Source organism: Mobula hypostoma, chromosome 10 (assembly GCF_963921235.1).
Source record: "Mobula hypostoma chromosome 10, sMobHyp1.1, whole genome shotgun sequence".
NCBI lineage: Eukaryota > Metazoa > Chordata > Chondrichthyes > Myliobatiformes > Myliobatidae > Mobula > Mobula hypostoma.
This window is the reverse complement of record NC_086106.1, coordinates 10,076,033-10,097,204: the sequence shown is the minus strand read 5'-3', so window position 1 is coordinate 10,097,204 and position 21,172 is coordinate 10,076,033. Positions and strand designations below refer to the sequence as shown.

The following is a 21,172-nucleotide window of genomic DNA, read 5'->3' as shown; positions in this document are numbered from 1 at the left end:
GGAGGGAAGGTGGCTGCCTCCACCCCAACACTGAGGATAGTGACGGTCTGAGGACAGAGGTAGAGACAGAGTTAGTCGGGAATTCCGAAAGACAGTCCGTTAGCCTGTGGAAGGGTCTGAGAGATAATCTATCGGGAAGGAAGGGATCGTTGTGCCACGCTGAGCTCTCGGCTCCCATTCCGTGACGTCTCTGCTTCATCTGACCGATTTCGTTTCCCGTAATAGCCAGGCCAAAGCACCTTCAGGGTGGAGAAAGAGAGCTTCCCGAGAGGAGAACAACTTTCAGGGCAAGAAGGGATTGAAGGAGAGAGGTCGGTCCAAGGAGATAATTGGCCGATATGTTGGAGTTGGAATGGGAATGGGAAGCAGAACCGAAATGAGTGGCTACTGAGAAATTCCACGTGTGGTGGCGGCTGTGCAAAGATGCCCCACGAAGCAGTCCCTCAATCTAGGTCGGGTCTTGCCGTTATACATAGGTAACTTTAACCGAGGGCGGTGTCTCAGGCTGTTCATTTGTCGCAATACACCACGGTCTTCGGACGGCTGAGTGTAGAATGTTTAATGGTGAAGCAGGTTGATGGTGAATGAAGCAGGGCCAACAACCAAAGAGGGGCCAGATTTCGGGCTCCAGAAAATCTCTAGCCATAGAGGAGTAGTGGGTAATCAGACCATGAGGATATGGTAAGGAATTAAAGATCAGCACCATTTGTAAGCTGACTGACTGATAATTTTCATATCTGCATCCATAAGGCTGGTGGACTTTGAATTTTGACACAAAGATTGCCGGTTGATATTGATTATATTAAATTAACTGCTGAGTTTTCCACATGAAACTATTGACTGGATGTGAGGCATGTACCAAGGGAGAACTGGTACGGCCAAATGCCCCCAATGGCACCGCTCCTACCCAGAAAGCATTGCGTTAGAGAATGCGCCATCAAGTGCGCAGACGCCGTGAGTCGCAGATTGTGCCCGAAGGTCGCGCATGCGGACAAAAGATTCCGGAGGGTCGGCGGCTGGTAGGGACGGAGCTCCTGGCTGGGGTTTCATCAGCACCTGGGTCCGCACCTCGACTGAGGAACGATTGCTGAGAACTCCGGGCATGCCGTGGCCCTGCACCCTGGTGCAGACCAGGTACTTCCCCTGTTCCTTTGTCCCACGATCCGCACCTGGGCCCCGGGAAAATTTCTGCTAATGAGCGAAGGTGCTGGCGCCATTTCTGAGGCCCCTGGGTATCGCTGGAACCGTCACGGATCGGCTGGTTTCTGGCTCGTGGGGGTTTCTGGGTATTGCGGCAGCCATAGGTAACACTTCTAGCGCTTTCCCCGCCAGTTGGGGCATGTTTGGAAGCACTGTTGGGGAAGGAATGAGAGCGGGTGCTACCGAGTTCCAGCTATCTAAATCTGAATATCTTGATCTCGGAGTAAAAGTATAGTTCACATTAATTTCTATTAAGAACTTCTAAGGCGCCTTTCAGACAAATGGATTTATGATCTTACGCCATTTGTAACCCAAGGTGAACGTTGCGATCAGGTCTGATGTCCGGATTCAGCGTATGTCCAAATCTAGAGGATCTTCCAATTCCTTGGTTGAGCTCAAGGAGGAAAATACTGGATCTAATTTCCAGTTAATAAAAATGATAATTAGTGCTGCATTGTTAAAAAAGATAACAAAATCCTTGCACCGGCTTCTGTTCTTTAGAAAATCACGTTTGTTCATTCTCCTCTGGTTCTGGCCTTTCTAATCATGAGATCATGTTTTGTCCCATTCTTTCTGGGTACATATGTCAATAATCAGTGACCTGTAGCATTCACGTCATAGAAGTGCCTCATATTAGGAATCTCCAATGAGAAAACCAAATCACCTCCCTTTCATCTTCATTGGCCTTGCCTCCGATGAGTTAACCACTGTCAAATCATCTGGAGGTGAGGGGAATCAGAATGCCTGGACATGCACCCTGTGGAATGCTCCAATGTGTTCCAGGTGCTCCAATTTCCTTCTACAGTCCAAGGACATACCGGGTAGGTTAGTTGGGCATTAGAAATTGTCCTGTGATTAGGTTAGGGGTTGTTGGGTGCTGCGGCTCAAAGGGCCAGAAGTTCTGTATCTCTAAATAAAATAATTAGGAAGTCTCCAGGAAAGCCATGTAATACCATGTGCTCTTCGTTGTACTGTGGGAGATGCCCAGAACTTGATGGAGAGAGGCAAACAGAACCAACTCAGAGACTGATGACAGGCAGTTGATTGAATGGCCCTTTCCTTTCTGATACAGACAGGGAACCTGATTGTCAGTTGCAATGTCTGAACCATGCGGCGTCAGAAGACAGCGAGTCATTTCTCCAAATTGGATTGAATCTCACTGTAACAGTGGGACATCAGAGTTCACCATAGAGACTAAAATGATCTCTCTGAAATGCTGTCCTTCACCCGTTGATGTCTTCTGTATATATTTTTGCAGGTTACAAAAGACAAAGCTGTGTCTGTCGGTTCACTGGCGCTTGAATACCATCGATCTTTGAATGTGGAGGAGGAGATTCTTGTGAAGACAGCACTCCAGTCACAGCAAGGAGAACCTGAACACATGTTGGGTGTAGGGGTGAGATTTGGATGAACTTGTCTGGAGATAAACCTTTTAAATTGCCTTCTAGTCACTGAAGGAGAGAACAGATATTTTCTTTGTAGTAGCAATATATTCATTGTCGATCCTTGGAGAAGATTTATCCATCCCAGCTGGAAATGTGCGTCTGCTTTGAGTCCAAAATGAAATTTTCTGTTTTATGTCAATGAAATCCACTGGCAGCGGGATGCTGAGAACCCACCAGCACTCGTTCACCAGAGATTAGTTCTTCAACTGCATTGATAGTACAAGAGAGTCACTACGTCTGACGTCTGACTTGACGTGTCTTCAGAGAATTGATAGCAGGGAGAGATCATTCATTCTCAGTCATCCAGGGTGAAGATACATCAGCACGTTCAGACCTTACTGAGACTGTTGACCTGTTTTAACAGTGGGAGGCAATTAGATACACCAGAAAATTCACTTCAAGAGGCCATTCGCTTGTTCCAAGTGTGGGAAGGAATTTACTCTGGTGTACCACCTGCAGGCACTCAAGCAAGTTCGAAGTGGGGAGCGACTGTTTATCTGCACGTGTGTGGGAAAAGATTCACTCACTGATCCCACATGATGAGTCACCAGGGAGTTCACACTGGGGAGAAACCGTTCACCTGCTCGGACTGTGGGAAGACGTTTACCACATTGTCCCAACTGCAGACACACCAGTGTGTTCACAATGGGGAGAGACCATTTATCTGCACTGTGTGTGGGAAAGGGTTCGCTCAATCATCCCATCTGACGATACACCAGCGAGTCCATACCAGGGAGAAGCCATTCATCTGCTCTGAATGTGGGAAGGGATTTACTCAGTCATCTCACCTGATGAGACACCAGCAACTTCATTCTGGTGAGAGACCATTCACTTGCTCAGATTGTGGGAAGGCATTTACTAAGTCATCTCACCTACAGACACACCAGCGAGTTCACACTGGGGAGAGACCCTTTATCTGCTCCATCTGTGGGAAGCGATTCACTTGGTCATCTGATCTGCTAATACACCAGCGAGTTCACACGGGAGAGAAACCGTTCACCTGTTCTATATGTAGGAAGGGATTCAGTTACTCATCCCACCTGATGAGACACCAGCGACTTCATTCTGGCGAGAAGCCATTTGCCTGCTCGGACTGTGGGAAGGCATTTACTACGTCATCCCAACTGCAGACACACCAGCGAGTTCATAGTGGGGAGAGGCCGTTTATCTGCTCTGTCTGTGGGAGGGGATTCATTCAATCATCTGAGTTGCTGAGGCACCAGCGAGTTCACACTGGAGAGAGGCCGTTCTCCTGTTCTGAATGTGGAAAGGCATTTACACGGTCGGCCCATCTGCAGGCACACCAGCGGGTTCACACTGGAGAGAAACCATTCACTTGTTCTCTGTGTGGGAAGGGATTCACCAATTCATCCCGCTTAGTGTTGCACCAGCGAGTTCACACTGGGGAGAGGCCATTTACCTGCTCAGATTGTGGGAAGAGATTCACTCTGTCGTCTTCCCTGAAGAAACATCAGCGAGTTCACAGTGGGGAGAGACCATTTATCTGCTCTGTCTGTGGAAAAGGATTCATTGAGTCATCTGCTCTGCTAAAACACCAGCGAGTTCACACTGGGGAGAGGCCATTCACCTGCTCTGAGTGTGGAAAGGGGTACACTCACTTATCCTACCTGATGAGGCACCAGCGAGATCACTCTGGGGAGAGGCCATTCAGCTGCTCAGACTGTGGGAAGAGGTTTACTGAATCATTTCACTTGCTGGAACACCAGCGAGTTCACAGTACAGAGAGACCATTCACGTGTTCTGAATGTGGGAAAGGATTTACTCGATCATCTCACCTTGTGACACACCAGCGAATTCACACTGGGGAGAGGCCATTCTCCTGCTCTGAATGTGGGAAGGCCTTTACTCAGTCATCCCAGCTGATGAGACACCACAAGCAAGTTCACACTGGGGGAAAAAGTTTAAAGTAGCTTCTTTATGGAAATTGAATGATCAGTTGCTCAATATTCAAAAGCGACTGTTGGTGTTATTGCTGCTGCTTATCACACCCAGTCCTGTACCCTGGTTACTGGGCAAGGGAGGAGTTTCTTCTGCTGACGTTCATCTTTAATGGACTGGAGCTGGAAAAGTATGCTCCTCATCCTGTCTGTAAATGTGCATCTGCTTTGTCCGAAGTGAAAGTTTTCTGTTTTAACTTCTCATTGGAGCCAGAGCCATGAGAATATTGCAGTTTATCTTCACTAGACGTGAGATTCTGAACTGCTTTTAAGTGTGGGAGGGATTCGGTATGAAATTTGACCTGATGAGATGCCAGATAGTTCATAGCAGGGAGAGATCATTCTGCTGTTCTGAGTATGGGAAGGGATTCTGTCGTTCATCCAAACTGCAGGCACACCAGCAAGTTCACATCGGGGAGAGGCCTTTCTCCTGCTCTGAATGTAGGAAGGGATTCACTTCCTAAAATGATGAGTTCACACAGAGAGGCCACACACCTGTCCTATGTGAACAGAGATTTACTCAGTCATGCCTCCTGCCGAAACCCCAGCTGTTTCATACAGGGGAAGAAGTTTAATTAACTATGTTGAATTTTTAAACCATCACATTTAGTGAATCCATTTGCAAGTTCAAGACTGATGGTGTCAGATTCTTTCGTGCACCACGCCCAGGACTGAATCCTGGGCATTTGCGCTGATCATATTAGACCGGAGTTTGATATTTTTGATCTGTGATAATTAAATCAGTTCTGGTTTAAATCTTGTATCTCAGGTCCTTGCTGAATCTGCTGCACATTCAGTGTACTGTATAGAGGCCACTCTGCCCAATGGGTCTCTGCTAGCGTTTCTGTTCCATCTCTTCCCATCACCCTGTAGCAATGTTCTTTCCTCGATCTCTGGTCCCCTTAAACCCACCCTGCAGCTCACCTCAGGCTGTCCCTGTGGTGACGGATTCTGAATTGTCGCCATTCTTTATACTTTATTGTCGCCAAACAACTGATACTAGAACGTACAATCATCATAGCGATATTTGATTCTGCGCTTCCCGCTCCCTGGATTACAAATCAATAGTACTTCTGGATGATGAAGTGACATCACCGATCAGCTGGTCTGTGACAGCTCGCCCTTGGCCTTCTTTCAAACTTCACTTTTGCACAAGGGCAACCGTCACCAAGCTGCTCTGAAACTTCTGCTCAGAATTGTTAATTTTATATGCTTATTGACCAACTGAAACCTTGTGCAGCTTCCAATCCCTTATTTCCGTACATACAATACCAGTCATGATGCATTCTTACAGGTAGCAATAACCAACAAACAACAGGCTATTTACCCACACACAAAACACTTGAGGAACTCAGCAAGTCAGGTAGCATCCATGGAGGAGAACAAACAGTTGGTGTTTTCGGGCCGAGATCCTTCATCAGGACTTGGCAGACCAAACCTACTGTTTATTCCCCAGAAGGAGAAACCGGTATTCATGCTATGCATCATCTCCCACAAGTGGGTCTTCCCGATGGCCAAAGGTTTTAATTCCGATTCCCATTCCAATGTGTCGATCCGTGGCCTCCTGCTTCAAGATGGGGCCATCCTCAGGGTGGAGGAGCAACACCTTACGTTCCGTTTGAGTACCTCCAACCTGATGGCATGAATATCAATTTCTTCTCCTGGTGAACAAATTCCACCCCCCCCCACCCCCAGTTCCTCTGTTCCCCACTCTGACCTTTCACTTTGTAACTCCCTGGTTAAAATTTTTACTGCTATGCTGTAGGTATTTCATTTCAGTAGTTCTGTAAGAGCAGCGTGTTCTGCTTTCAGCATGTTTGGGTTTGAGCTAAAGATAAGGGGCTGTGATGTTCAGCTTAGGAATGTTTTGTCGCCCAATCGGGATGGTGGAACTGGGAGAAGGTTCTTAAGAATGCTGGGCAGAGAAGTTTTTGTGACGGACACTGGTGTGGGTTAAGGTCTTTTTCTTTGGCGGGAACTGGGAAAAGACAGGAGGGAAGATGGCTGAGGATGCTGTCCCCGTTGCACAAGATGCTTTGTGTAGATGAAGGACCAACACTGCCGTGGGAGAGCCTGTTTGTTCGAGATGGATTTCGAGCAACATTCAGAAGTTGGCGTGTGCTCTCACGCAGACTGTGGGTCCAGCACGTGAATTAAAGAACAACTTCAAAATGAGCTCCAACTTGTGTGCACATTTGGACTCGGTTAACTGTAATGTGCCCTCTTCATTTTCTATAAAGTGTTTGATAAAGCCGATATTAATAAATATACTTTATAACTGTATGCAGTTATTTCCTGCCGACTGGTAATTGCAAGTAGGCAGCATTTACACAGTATTCACACAGATTGGGAGCAGGTTGTCAAAACATGCTGGCTCTCCTGGTCTGATGGGACCCAAGCCATCAACCCTAGATGTAAGGAATTCAAGAAAGGTGGGGGACTAACCAGCCATGTTTCCAGAGATGCACAGTAAACAGGGGTTTCAACGCCTTCTCACCTTTCCTCTGGATCCCTTCTTCCTTTCCCCGATCCCACCTGAGTCTCCCATCTCTGGGCTGCCCAAATTCTCCCCATTTTTGGGTCATTCCTTTCCACTCCTTCTCTCTGTCATTCCCATCCCTCTACCCCTCACGAACACTCCTTCGCCATCGCTCTTACCACCACCATGGGTTGGTCACCGCCACAATCTCCCTTCCCCCATCTCTGTGTTTCCCACTTAACCCTTCCCCATCCCTATCTGTCTCTGGTTCTTTTCCTCTTCCATGATTTGTGAAACCACCTATCCCTGTCAGCTCCCAGTCTGAGTCACATCCTTCCCTTCCCCACAGTGTCTTTAGGTCAGTGGGTTGTGCTTCCCTCTCCCACATCCTTCCTTCACCTTTGTTGCCCCATTCCCCTCACCCCTGTATCTCTGGGTGATGCACTGCAACATATCCAGCTCTCTCTGGGTCAACCCCTGAACCCTACATCTGGCCTGCTGCCATTTCACTCCGGAGTGTCACAGTGTGGCGACCTAAGACCCCTCTCCCATTTCATTGGGAACCCCCTTATACCTCATCTACTGGTAGCACCCTTCACCCCCTCCCATCTCTGTAATGGGCCGGTTCACCCTCCCTCTCTGGGTCAACCCATCCCCCAACTTCCTCTCCACATCAGGTCAAACCCTTCCCGGTCCTTACCTCTTTCCCCAGTCTGAGTTGCCACTCCTCCTCCCCATTACTGGATTGCCTCACATCCCACCCCATTTATGGGTCCTCCCCTTCCCCCTCACCCATGATCTGATTCATTCCCTCCCCTCCCTACCTATAGGTCAACACCTTTCCCCTGTCTCTGTGTCATCCCCTCTGGCCTCACTCTGGTCTTTGGGTCTCCTCCTACCGCCTGCTCCACTAACTCACACATCCTCCCTCATCTGTGGGGCACCACTTTCCATTTTCCCCCTGCTGGTCACACCCCTACCCCCATTCTACCGTCTGCTATCCACCTCCCACACCATCCCATCTCTGGGTCACCACTCACCCCTCTTTGGGATGCCACCTTCCCCTATCTCTGGGTCCCCCCCTTCCACTCCCCCATATTTCTGTCACCACTTTCAACATCCTGCGCCTCTAAGCCACCCTCTTCCCTTGTCCACCCCTCACCACACCCCCACCCCTTCTCTTCACCCTCCACCCCACGTCTCTGGACCTTTCGCCCTTTCACCCATATCTTGGACCCTGGCCATCTCCTTTCGCCCATATCTCTTACTTACTCCTTCATTCTGCCCTGTCACCCCATGCCCCTCAATCCAGTATCTCTCGGTCAACCGTTTCCCCCCTTTCCTCACTCCCTCCCTCATCTCTGGTCCGTTTCCCCGCCTTCTCTCTTCAGTAGGTGGGGAATCGGTCTGTCGCTCCTCTCCCCCACTTTCCTCTGCCTTGCGCTCTCCGGCTCGACATCGACCCCTCTCTCCGGCTCCGCGCTCTCCCTCCCGGGGCTTTTGGCGCCGACCAAACCGGCGCCGGATTGGCCCAGAGGCCCGTTGCCTTCGTCACGTGTTTCTGCGGACTCTCGGAGCCCACGCGCTAGACCCGCCTGCTGCCTGCTTCTGATAGGTCGCCCATGTTTGCCACTCATCACAAGGCTGGCGCCATGATTGGCGAGTCTCCCACCGACCTTCTGCAGCGCCCTCCAATCAGAACGGGCGGCTGAGCGCGGGTTGGAGGGGGCGCGAAAGTGAGAGATTGCAGCGAAAGAGCGAGTGTGGACGAGAGGCCGGAGTGAGGGAGGGGACAGAGAGAGTCAGTGATGGTGGGGAGGGTGAGGGAGGGGACAGAGAGAGTCAGTGATGGTGGGGAGGGTGAGGGAGGGACGGACAGAGAGAGTCAGTGATGGTGGGGAGGGTGAGGGAGGGAGGGAGGGACAGAGAGAGTCAGTGATGGTGGGGACGGTGAGGGAGGGACAGGGAGAGTCATTGTTGGTGGGAAGGGAGAGTGAGGCAAGAGACAGGGAGAGGCTGTGAGGATGTAGGGAAATCCAGGGGACAGGGAGAGACAGTAATGGTGGGAAGGGAGAATGAGGGAGGAGAGGGGAAACAGTGAGGGGACAAGGAGAGATAGAGTCAGTGAGGAGACGGAGAACCTGAGGAGTGGGTAGGAATCAGTGAGATTAGAGAGAAACAGTGTGGGTTCAATGAGAGGCACAGTGGGGAGAAGTGAGTGACAGGGAGATACGTAGGGAGAAGGATTATGGGTGAGGCAGTGAAGGAGAGAAGGACTGTGAGGGAAAGGGAGAGGAACAGTGAGAGGAGCGATCGTGAGAAGGACAGTGAGGGGGAGAAGGGAATGTTTGAAGGACAGTGAAGGCAGGATCATGAGGTGACCGAGGTAGAGTGGAACAGTGAGAGAGTGACAGCAGATGGGAGGGCAGGGGGTGAATGAGAGAAAGGGGATTGAAGGCTGGATGGTAGGTGGTATGAGGGAGAACACAGCAGGGAGGGTTCCAGAGGAGACCATGTACATAACACGGCAGACAGGAAGCAAAGAGTGGAAATAACGGGACCTTTTCAGAATGGCAGGCAGTGACGAGTGGGGTACCGCAAGGCTCAGTGCTGGGACCCCAGTTGTTTACAATATATATTAATGACTTAGACGAGGGAATTAAATGCAGCATCTCCAAGTTTGTGGATGACGCGAAGCTGGGCGGCAGTGTTAGCTGTGAAGAGGATGCAGGGTGACTTGGATAGGTTAGATGAGTAGGCAAATTCATGGCAGATGCAATTTAATGTGGATAAATGTGAGGTTATCCACTTTGGTGGCAAGAACACGAAAACAGATTATTATCTGAATGGTGGCCGATTAGGAAAAGGGGAGGTGCAATGAGATCTGGGTGTCATTGTACACCAGTTATTGAAGTGGGCATGCAGGTACAGCAGGTGGTGAAAAAGGCGAATGGTATGCTGGCATTCATAGCAAGAGGATTCGAGTACAGGAGCAGGGAGGTGCTACTGCAGTTGTACAAGGCCTTGGTGAGACCACACCTGGAGTATTGTGTGCAGTTTTGGTCCCCTAATCTGAGGAAAGACATTCTTGCCACAGAGGGAGTACCGAGAAGGTTCACCAGATTGATTCCTGGGATGGCAGGACTTTCATATGATGAAAGACTGGGTCAACTAGGCTTATACTCGTTGGAATTTAGAAGATTGAGGGGGGATCTTATTGAAATGTATAAAATTCTAAAGTGGTTGGACAGGCTAGATGCAGGAAGATTGTTCCCGATATTGGGGAAGTCCAGAACAAGGGGCCACAGTTTGAGGATAAAGGGGAAGCCTTTTAGGACCGAGATGAGGAAAAACTTCTTCACACAGAGAGTGGTGAATCTGTGGAATTCTCTGCCACAGGAAACTGTTGAGGCCAGTTCATTGGCTATATTTAAGAGGGAGTTAGATATGGCCCTTGTGGCTAAAGGGATCAGGGGGTATGGAGAGAAGGCAGGTACAGGGTTCTGAGTTGGATGATCAGCTATGATCATACTGAATGGCAGTGCAGGCTCAAAGGGCCGAATGGCCTACTCCTGCACCTATTTTCTATGTTTCTATAAGGAGAGAGGCTGGGGTTGAGAGGAGATTATTCCCAGAGCAGACGAGCGCCAGGGAGAGTGAGGAAGCACCAGAGAGAGTGGTGTCGGACATTGACATTACGGAGTGGGAGTAGATCAGACACAGGGAGGACAGACATTACTCTGAATGCACCATGTTTTATTTCCTGGACATATTGCGGAGTTGGTGAGATGAAGTCAAAGTTCAAAGTAAGCTTATTGCCAAAGTACACTTATATCACCATGTACAATCCCAACATTCGTTTTCTTGTGGGCATACTCAATAGATCCAATAACCATAATAGAATCAATGAAAAACTGCACCCAACAGCAGACAACTAGTGTGCAAAAGACAACAAACTGTACAAATACCAAAAGAAAGAAAAGAAGAAATAATAATAATAAGTAAATAAGCAATAGATATCGAGAACATGAGATGAAGGAGTAGGTTGCAGGACATTTTAGTGAAGTGATTCCTTCGGGTTCAAGAGCCTGATGGCTGAGGGGTAATTACCGTTCCTGAACCTGGTGGTGTGAGTCCTGAGGCTCCTGTAACTTTTTCCTGAAAGGGTTAACCTAAAAAGTGTTTTTGATGGCCCTGTTCTCACTGGAGGTTGGAAGCATGATGGTGATCTCACTGAAATCTATCGTATGTTTAAAGGCCTAGATGGATGTGCAGAGGTTGGTTCCTGTAGCGTGGGGGCCTCAGACCAGAGGGCACAACCTCAAAATACAGGAAGGGGGTCCCTGATGATGGATGCTGCTTTCCTGCGACAACGCTCCCTGTAGATGTGCTCAATGGTGGGGAGGGCTTTACCCACGATGGAATGGGCCAAATTTACTGCTTTTTGTAGGATTTTCCATTCAAGGGCATTGGTATTTCCATACCAGGTTGTGATACGGCCAGTTAATATACTCTCCACCACTCATCTATAGGAGTTTGTCAAAGTTTCAGATAACATGCCAATCTTTGAAACTCCTAAGGAAGTAGAGGCACTGCCATGCTTCCTTTGTAATTGGACTTACATGCCGGGCCCAGGACAGGTTCTGAAGTTAATGTTAAAAGGCATGGACAGAGTGGATGTGGCTAAGTTGTTTCCCATGATGGGGGGGTCCAGTATGAAAGGGCATGACTTAAGGATTGAAGGGCGCCCATTCAGGACAGAAATGCGAAGAAATTTTTTTAACCAGAGGGTGGTGAATCTATGGAATTTGTTGCCACGGGCAGCAATGGAGGCCAAGTCATTGGGTGTATTTAAGGCAGAGATTGATAGGTATCTGAGTAGCCTGGGCATCAAAGGTTATGGTGAGAGACCGGGGGAGTGGGACTAAATGGGAGAATGGATCAGCTCATGATAAAATGGCGGAGCAGACTTGATGGGCCGAATGGCCGACCTGCTGCTTTGTCTTATGGTCTTATCGGAAGTGATAACACCCAGGAATTTAAGGTTGCTGACCCTTTCTACCTCTGAATCCCCCCCAATGAGGACTGGCTCACGGACTTCTGGTTTCCTCCTCCTGAAATCAACAATCAGCTCCTTGGCTTTACAGATATTGAGTGAGCAGTTGCTGTGGTAGCACCACTGAGCTACATTTTCAGTCTCCCTTCTATCTGCTGACTTGTCACCACCTTTGATTCGGCCTACAACAGTGGTGGCATCAGCAAACTTGAATATCGCATTAGCCACGCAGTCATAAGTGGAAAGCAAGTCGAGTAGGGGAACCTTGTGGTGCACCTGTGCTGATGGAGATTGTGAAGAAGATGTTGACTGACTGGGGTCTGCAGCTGAAGAAATCAGGGATTCAGTTGCACAAGGAGGTATCGAGGTCAAGGCATTGAAGCTTGTTGATTAGTTTTGAGGGGATGATAGTATTGAATGCCAAGATGCGGTCAATAAAGAGCATCCTGATGTATGCATTCTTGCTATCCAGATGTTCCAGGATTGAGTGAGGAGGTAAAGAAATGGCATTTGCTGTGCCAATAGGCAAATTGGAGCAGTTCCAAGTCGCTTCTCAGGTAGGAGTTGATAGTGTTTCATCATCAACCTCTCAAAACACTTCATCACTGTGGGTGCAAGTGCGACTGGTCAGTTTCCATGTGATCCGAACGGCAGAAGATGGGGACACCTATGTGGTCAGAATCTGACAGGTTCAGTCGTCGCACAGTTGCCCCCCCACCCGACTCTCCCGGTCTGAGACTCCTCTCCTGGCACTTGACTCTTGTGTCTGCCTGGGCAATTGCTCAGGAATTAGGAATGACTTAAGAGAAAAGGGTAGCCTGTGACATTCAGGACCCTGAGCATCACCCGAGAGACATTCAGCAGGGAAAAAAAGCCCTTTAGCCTCAGTGTGCCAGTGTAGGGTCCCCAAACCTTAACTTGGATTCTCACTCCATAGATGCTGCCTGACCTTCTGAGAGTGTCGACATATTCTGCTTTATTTCAGATTTCCAGCTATATGAGGACTGGGAGAAATTCAGAGTCCAGCAGAGGAGGACAAAGGGCTTAATTAGGAAAGGGAAAAAAGATTATGAGAGAAAACTGGCAGGGAACATAAAAACTGACTGTAAAAGCTTTTATAGATATGTGAAAAGAAAAAGACTGGTTAAGACAAATGTAGGTCCCTTACAGTCAGAAACAGGTGAATTGATCACGGGGAACAAGGACATGGCAGACCGATTGAATAACTACTTTGGTTCTGTCTTCAGTAAGGAGGACATAATTAATCTTCCGGAAATAGTAGGGGACTGAGGGTCTAGTGAGATGGAGGAACTGAGGGAAATACATATTAGTAAGGAAGTGGTGTTAGGTAAATTGAAGGGATTAAAGGCAGATAATCCCCAGGGCCAGATGGTCTGCATCCCAGAGTGCTTAAGGAAGTAGTCCAAAAAATAGTGGATGCATTAGTGATAACTTTTCAAAACTGTTTAGATTTTGGACTAGTTCCTGAGGAGTGGAGGGTGGCTAATGTAACCTCACGTTTTAAAAAAGGAGGGAGAGAGAAACCAGGGAATTATAGACCAGTTAGCCTAACATCGGTGGTGGGGAAAATGCTAGAGTCAGTTATCAAAGATGTGATAACAGCACATTTGGAAAGCGGTGAAATCATCGGACAAAGTCAGCATGGATTTGTGAAAGGAAAATCATGTCTGACGAATCTCAGAATTTTTTGAGGATGTAACTAGTAGAGTGGATAGGGGAGAACCAGTGGATGTGGTATATTTGGATTTTCAAAAGGCTTTTGACAAGGTCCCACACAGGAGATTAGTGTGCAAACTTAAAGCACACAGTATTGGGGGTAAGGTATTGATGTGGATAGAGAATGGGTTGGCAGACAGGAAGCAAAGAGTGGGAATAAATGGGACCTTTTCAGAATGGCAGGCAGTGACTAGTGGGGTACCGCAAGGCTCAGTGCTGGGACCCCAGTTGTTTACAATATATATTAATGACTTAGATGAGGGAATTAAATGCAGCATCTCCAAGTTTGCGGATGAGATGAAGCTGGGTGGCAGTGTTAGCTATGAGGAGGATGCTAAGAGGATGCAGGGTGACTTGGATAGGTTAGGTGAGTGGGCAAATTCATGGCAGATGCAACTTAATGTGTATAAATGTGAGGTTATCCACTTTGGTGGCAAAAACAGGAAAACAGATTATTATCTGAATGGTGGCCGATTAGGGAAAGGGGAGGTGCAACGAGACCTGGGTGTCCTTGTACACCAGTCATTGAAAGTGGGCATGCTTGTGCTTGTTATCATGTATATTCGAGCACTAGGCCTCAAGCCACAGTGTCACCTGAGGGAAGCATCCAAGCTGGGCTGCTCCACTGGGAACGGTGTGGCGTGGCGTCCAGGCTGGAGTTGGTGTTGCCCCTTCCCCCCAGTGTTCACCTGACAGGATACTGGCTCGATTGTAGTCAATTGAAGATTGATTCCACAAGTTTGGACTTTTATTGCGTGATTGTGATACCATTTGTGCTTGCAATCTTGTACATGCTGTGTGTGACTGTTGGTATTGTGTTTTGCATCTTGACCCTGGAGTAACGTTGTCTCTTTCAGCTGTATTCATGAGTATTCATGTATGGTTGAATGACAATTAAACAAGTTGAATTGAATGACCTTGTGGGGTGTATCATGTATAGTCGTAAATTAACTTTGTGGGTAATTAATGATACTTTGTCATGGGGCCTCAAAAAAAAGGGTGCCGATTGCTCTCAGTGGTAGAGAGAGGTCGGGACTACCAGGAATCCGCAATGGACAACATTAGTATGGAGCTATTTATTGTGATTTCTGGTAGATATCTTTTTGTAAATATTGGCTGTTTTCTTTTTTGTTTGCTATTTTCACTACTTTCTGTAAGTTTGACTTTTGATGCACCAAATGAACACTCTTGCACTGTAGTGCAAAGTGACCCCTGTCTTTGGTCAAACCCCACAAGTGTGAGATTTAATGATCTGGATGGCAGAATCTGTGACTTTGTGTCTAGGTTTGAAGATGATTACAAAGATAGGTGGAGGGGCGGGTAGTGTTGAGAAAGCAGGGAGTCTGCAGCAGGACTTGGATGGATCAGGAGAATGGGTAAAGAAGTGGCAGATGGAATATAGTGTAGGTAGGGAAGTGTATGTTCGTGGACTTTGGTGGAAGGAATAAACACGTAAAACATTATCTAAATGGGAAGCAAATGCTGGAATCAGAAGCGCAGAGTGACTTGGGAGTCACTTCTTGAGGGGTGACGTGCAGGTTGAATGTGAGGTAAGGTAGGCAAATGCAATGTTAGCATTCACTTCGAGAGGACTAGAATAAAAAAGCAAGCATGTAATGCTGAGGCTTCATAAGGCACTGGTCAGACTGCATTTGGAGTATAGTGAGCTCCAAAGGATGTGCTCCAAAAGAGGGCCCAGAGGAGATTCATGAGAAAGATTGCGGAATTAATGGGTTAACTTACGCAGAGTGTTTGATGGGCCTCTTCTCACTGGAGGTTAGAAGAATGAGGGTGACTTCACTGAAATCTATCATATGTTTAAAAGCCTAGATCGATGTGGAGAGGTTGGTTCCTGTAGCGTGGGGGTCTCAGACCAGAGGGCACAACCTCAAGATACGGGGATGACCATTAAGAGCAGAGATGAAGAAGAATACCTTTAACCAGAGAGTGGTGAATCAGTGGAATTCATTGCCAAGTTCAGCTTTGGAGGTTAAGTTACTGGGTATATTTCAAACAGAGACTGATTTGTTCTTTATTAGTTAGGATGGCAACGTTGATCTTGAGAAGACACGAGAATGGCGTTGAGAAAATAAACCAGACATTGTCGAATGGTGAAGCATTATCAATTGGTCGAATGGTCAGATTCTCCACTTATCCCTTATGGTCTTGTGGATGGAGGAAGTAGGGGGGCGGAGGAAGGGGCAGGGAGATGAGGGAGGGAGGGGAGGAAGGGAAAATGGGAGATTGAGGGCAGTGGGAGTGTGGAAAGGGGAAAGGCTGAGAAGCCGGAAGGGGGAAGGGAAAGAGGCAATGTGGTAGGGGGAGGGGGAAGGACAGGGAAGCGGGAGAGAGTTTAATGGTAGAGAGGTAAGAAAGATGGGAAAGGGAGGGATTTGAGAGGGTGTGGGGGCAAGGGAGAAGGGGTGGACAAAGGAGGAACATTGGGGAGAGAGGAGGGTGAAGTGGGAGAGAAGAAAATGGGGAGGTGGGGGCAGTGAGGGGGAATGAGGAGGGAATAAGGAGAGAAGTGCGAGTGTATATGGAGAAGGGAGTATGGGAGGGTAAAGGAGGAGAAGGAGAGGGAGTGAAAGCAGGGCGTAGGTGGAGGGGTGAGGAGGGGGGAGGATTGGGGTAGGATGTGTAAGAGTTGGGTTCGGGAGTATGATAGCGGAGGTGAAGGGAGGGGTAGGATGGTTGGGAGGAGGGTGAGAAGGGGGAAAGGGAGCAAGGGAAGAGGGTAGGAGTGGGAGAGATATTGGAGTTAGAGAAGATGTGGAATAGGGGGTTGTGGGGGAGGGAAGAAGAGGGCGGGGAGGTGGTGGAGGGAGAGGGTATGGGGAGGAGTGGGAATGAGAAGGGGCAGGGAGTAGGAAGGGGAGGAGGAAGAGGTGTTGGGTAGAGGAGGGCGTGGTGGAGGATGAAGAGGAGGATGAAAGAGGGAGGAGAGGAAATGAGGGATGGTGTATGAGTGGGGGGGAGGAAGCTGCATGAGGGGGAAAGGAGAGGGTGGGGTATTTGCATCTCAGAGACGGGATGGAGGGGAGGAGACAGGAATGGTTCATCACAGAGATGGAATGGGGCAGACTAATGGAGAAGGGGGAAGTAAGTGATCCAGAATCGGGATTGGGTATGGGAGGGGGCAGGTGGTGACCCAGAGATGATGTGGAAAGGGTGCATCCATTAGAAAGGGAGGGAGGAAGGTGGAAGTGGGTGACCCAGCAGTGGGTGGGGGCGCAACCAGCAAGGGTACTTCCAATCGACAGGGGGAAGGCGGTGGGTGTCCTAGAGACAGGCTGGGGCGCAGAGTGCAAAGGGTCTGTTCAACAGACAGGGGAAGGTAGAAGGGGGTGACCCAGAGACATGGATGAAGGTAAGGAGGGTGACAAAGCATCAGGAGAGTTGAGTAGCAGGTGACCCAGAGACTTGGGAAGGAAGCGGGTGAGCGGACAGGGGAAACCCAGAGCTGGGGCGAGGGGTGACCAAAAGAACTGGGGGGAGAATGAGACACTTGAGGAGCCAAAGGTGCAACCCTGGGATGGGTTGATGTATTGGGGGGAACGGGGAAAGACTGCAACCTGAGAAAGGGTGGAACCTAGAGATGGGGGGGGTGTTTAAAGGAGAGCAAAAAATTGGGGGAGGATGTAGGGTGAAGGGGAGATCTCCAGATGGGGGAGTGAGGGGCTGTGCTGAGATTGGGGAGGCGGGTTAGAGGGGAGACACAGATACTTGGGTAAGAGGATAATGGGTGACTCAGAGAATGGGGCAGGGAAGCGGGGAAGGGGTGGATCCAAACACAAGTGAGAGGGGCGATCCAGACACGAAGTGGGTTGGGGGGGCAACCCAGCGATGTGAGATGAGGGTGGCATTGAGATCTGATGAGGGTCTGGGAGGTCCAGAGACAGAGAGAGGGGGAAGTTGGTAACACAGATGGGAGAATATGATAAGCAAGAGACATGGGGGAAGGCGGGGAACTCAAGGATTGAGACTTGGGGTGTGGAAAGAAAGATGAAAGTGAAAGGGTTTCACCAATAGATGTGGGGAAGGCAGAAGGAGGGGGCATGATGGGTTGGGGAGGGTGGAAAAGGGCAGCCCAGATGCTGTGCGAGATACCTAGAAAAGGTAGAGGGGGTAAGGTGTGACCCGGAGATAGGAAATGGCTACCTAGACACGGTGTGAGGAGATAGGGGCAACCTAGAGATGTGTGGGAAGGGTGAAGGGATGGGGAGAGTGAGGGGATGGCCCAGAGATGTGGGAAAACAGGGTGATCCAGAAATGGTGGGGGTAAGGGGTCAACCCATAGACAAAGAGATGAAATGGGAAGGGGTGGTGCAGAAATGGGGAATTGGGGAGGGAGAAGGGAAGTGTACAACCTATAGACAATGGAAGAGGGCACAGTGCACTGAGCATGAACAGCTGGGAAGGGGGCAAACTAGAGATGGAAGGATGGCAATGAGGGGTTAAAGGATGACCCACAAGTTTGGAGAGGGGCAAAGGATGTGAACTGAAGCCTCAGGGCGGGGGGGGGGGTGAACGGGAAACCCTGGAGCAGGGCATAAAAAGGAAGTAAAGCAGAAATGAGGGAGGGGGTAAGAGGGGCTGAGAGGGTTGGGGAAAGTTGGGTGACCCCGAGACAAGTGGGCAGAGGCGACACACAGAGGGAAGAGGGTGTTGTATAGATGACGGGGGTGCAGAGGAGATAGGGGATGGTGTAAGGGTGTAACCCAGACATGGGAAGGTTGGGACGACCTATAGACGAGTGGAGGGCATAAGGATGACCCAGTGAAGTGTGGGGAGACGGGGAGGAGGTCACCCAGAGTTGGGTGACTGAAGAGGGCTACCATGAAATGGGGAGGGGCAGTGTGAAAGCTGGCAGGGGGTGAACGGAGTGAATTTGAGGCGGGAATGGGCAGGTGTGACGGGGAAGGGCTGACCAGATGGGAGGGGGTAAATTGGTGAACCACTGATAGGGGTGAAGGGAGAGGAGACAATCTGGAAGTGAACATGAAGGGAAGGAGCCAGAGATAGGGTGAGGGGTGACACAGAAGGGATGGGGATGGGAAGTAGGCTCTTCCATTATGGCTGATTAATATCCCTTTCAGCCGCATTCTCCTGCCTTCTCCCTGTAACCTTTGATTAATCAAGAACCTATCAACTTCCACCTTAAATATACCCAATGATTTGGCCTGTACAGCCATCTATGGCAATAAATTCCACGGATTCACCCTCTGGCTAAAGAAAATTTTCCTCATCTCTATTCTGAAAGGATGTTCCTCTGTTCTGAGGCTGTGCCCTCTGGTCCTAGATGGCCCCCTATAGGAAACATCCTTTCTACGTCTACTCTATCAAGCCCTTTCATACTTGATAGGTTTCAATGAGAACTCCCCGCCTCCACCCCATTCTCCTAAACTCCAGCAAGTACAGCCTCTAAGCCATCAAATGCTCCCCATACATTAACCCTTACATTCCTGGGGTCATTCTCTTGAAACTCCTCTAGACCCTCTCCAATGCTAGCAAATCTTTTCTTAGATAAGGGGCCCAAAACAGCCCACAATTTGCCAAGTGTGCTATCACCAATGCCTCATAAAGCCTCAGTATTACATCCTTGCTTTTGCACTCTAGTCCTCATGAAATGAATGCTAACATTGCATTTGCATTCCTCACCACCAATGAAACCTGTACAAGGGATCCCAAGAGTCTTTGCACCTCTGAGTTTTGAATTTCCTGCCTACTTAGAAAGTAGTCTCTCCGTTTATTTTCTCTACCAAAGCTCATGACCATGCACTTCTAAGTATGTGAAGAGGAAGAAGTTAAGACCTGATAGAATAGAACCAATCAAGTGTGACAGTGGAAAAGTGTGTATGGAACTGGAGGAGGTAGCGAAGGTACTTAATGAATACTTTGCTTCAGTATTCACTACAGGAAAGGACCTTGACGATTGTAGGGGTAACTTACAGTGGACTGAAAAGCTTGAGCAGAAAGACATTAAGAAAGAGGATGTACTGGTGCTTTTGGAAAGCATCAAATTGGATAAGTCACCAGGACCAGATGAGATATACCCTAGATTAGTGTGGGAGGTGAGAAAGGAGATTGCTGAGCCTCTGGCAATGATCTTTGCATCATGAATGGGGATGGGAGAGGTTCCGGAGGATTGGAGGGTTGCAAATGTTGTTCCCTTGTTCGAGAAAGGGGGTAGAGATAGCCCAGGAAATTATAAACCAGTGAGTCTTACTTCAGTGGTTGGTAAGTTGATGGAGAAGATCCTGAGAGGCAGGATTTATGAACATTTGGAGAGGCATAATATGATTAGGAATATTCCACATGGCTTTGTCAAAGGCAGGTCAGAGCTATACTGAAATTTTTGAGGATGTGACTAAACACATTGATGATCGTAGAGCAGTGGATGTAGTGTATATGAATTTCAGCAAGACATTTGACAAGATACCCCAAGCAAGGCTTATTGAGAAAGTAAGGAGGCATGGGATCCAAGGAGACATTGCTTTGTGGATCCAGAACTGGCTTGCCCACAGAAGGCAAAGAGTGGTTGTAGATAGGTCATATTCTGCATGGAGCCAAGAGGTAATGTTGCAGCTATATAGGACCCTGGTTAGACCCCACTTGGAGTACTGTGGTCAGTTCTGGTCACCTCACTAGGAAGGATGTGGAAACCATAGAAAGGGTGCAGAGGAGATTTACAAGGATGTTGTCTGGATTGGGGAGCCTTATGAGAATAGGGTGAGTGAACTCGGCCTTTTTTCCTTCGAGCAACGGAGGGTGAGAGGTGACCTGATAGAGGTGTATAAGATGATGAGAGGCATTGATCGTGTGGATAGTCATTTTCCCAAGACTGAAATGGCTAGCTCAAGGGCATAGTTTTAAGGTGCTTGGAAGTAGGTACAAAGGAGATGTCAGGGGTGAGTTTTTTATGCAGAGAGTGGTGAGTGCGTGGAATGGGCTGCCGGCGGCAGTGGTGGAGGCGGAAACGATAGGGTCTTTTAAGATGCTGCTGGTCAGGTACATGGAGCTCAGAAAAATAGAGGGCTATGGGTAACCCCAGGAAATTTTTCAGGTAAGGACATGTTCGGCACAGCTTTGTGGGCCAAAGGGCCTGTATTGTGCTATATTAAATGTACTTATTGAAACCTATTGAGTTCTCATGAAGAAGAGGAACTGGGTCAGTTCCGTTTGGCAGAGGGAAGCCGGTAACACGTTCACTGCCACAGTTCTTATCCAGAAATCTCCGCAAATCAACTGCTCGGGCATGGGGAGCGTGCCACTGCACGGAACGGAGAGCATGTGC

The 21,172-nt window shown here is 48.7% G+C and overlaps 1 protein-coding gene across 1 annotated transcript; it reads left to right on the top strand.

The window, feature by feature from the left end:
• The first annotated feature begins 998 nt into the window (after positions 1 to 998).
• Positions 999 to 6,871, top strand: LOC134352644 (zinc finger protein 229-like). The gene is made up of 2 exons (XM_063059976.1): positions 999 to 1,134; positions 2,459 to 6,871. The coding sequence occupies exon 2, from the start codon at positions 3,182 to 3,184 to the stop codon at positions 4,574 to 4,576; it is 1,395 nt and encodes a 464-aa protein (XP_062916046.1). The 5' UTR covers positions 999 to 1,134; positions 2,459 to 3,181; the 3' UTR covers positions 4,577 to 6,871.
• Positions 6,872 to 21,172: the final 14,301 nt, after the last annotated feature.

Coding starts and splice junctions, on each gene's coding strand:
- LOC134352644 (XM_063059976.1), top strand. CDS start 3,182: ATGATGAGTCACCAGGGAGTTCACACTGGGGAGAAACCGTTCACCTGC.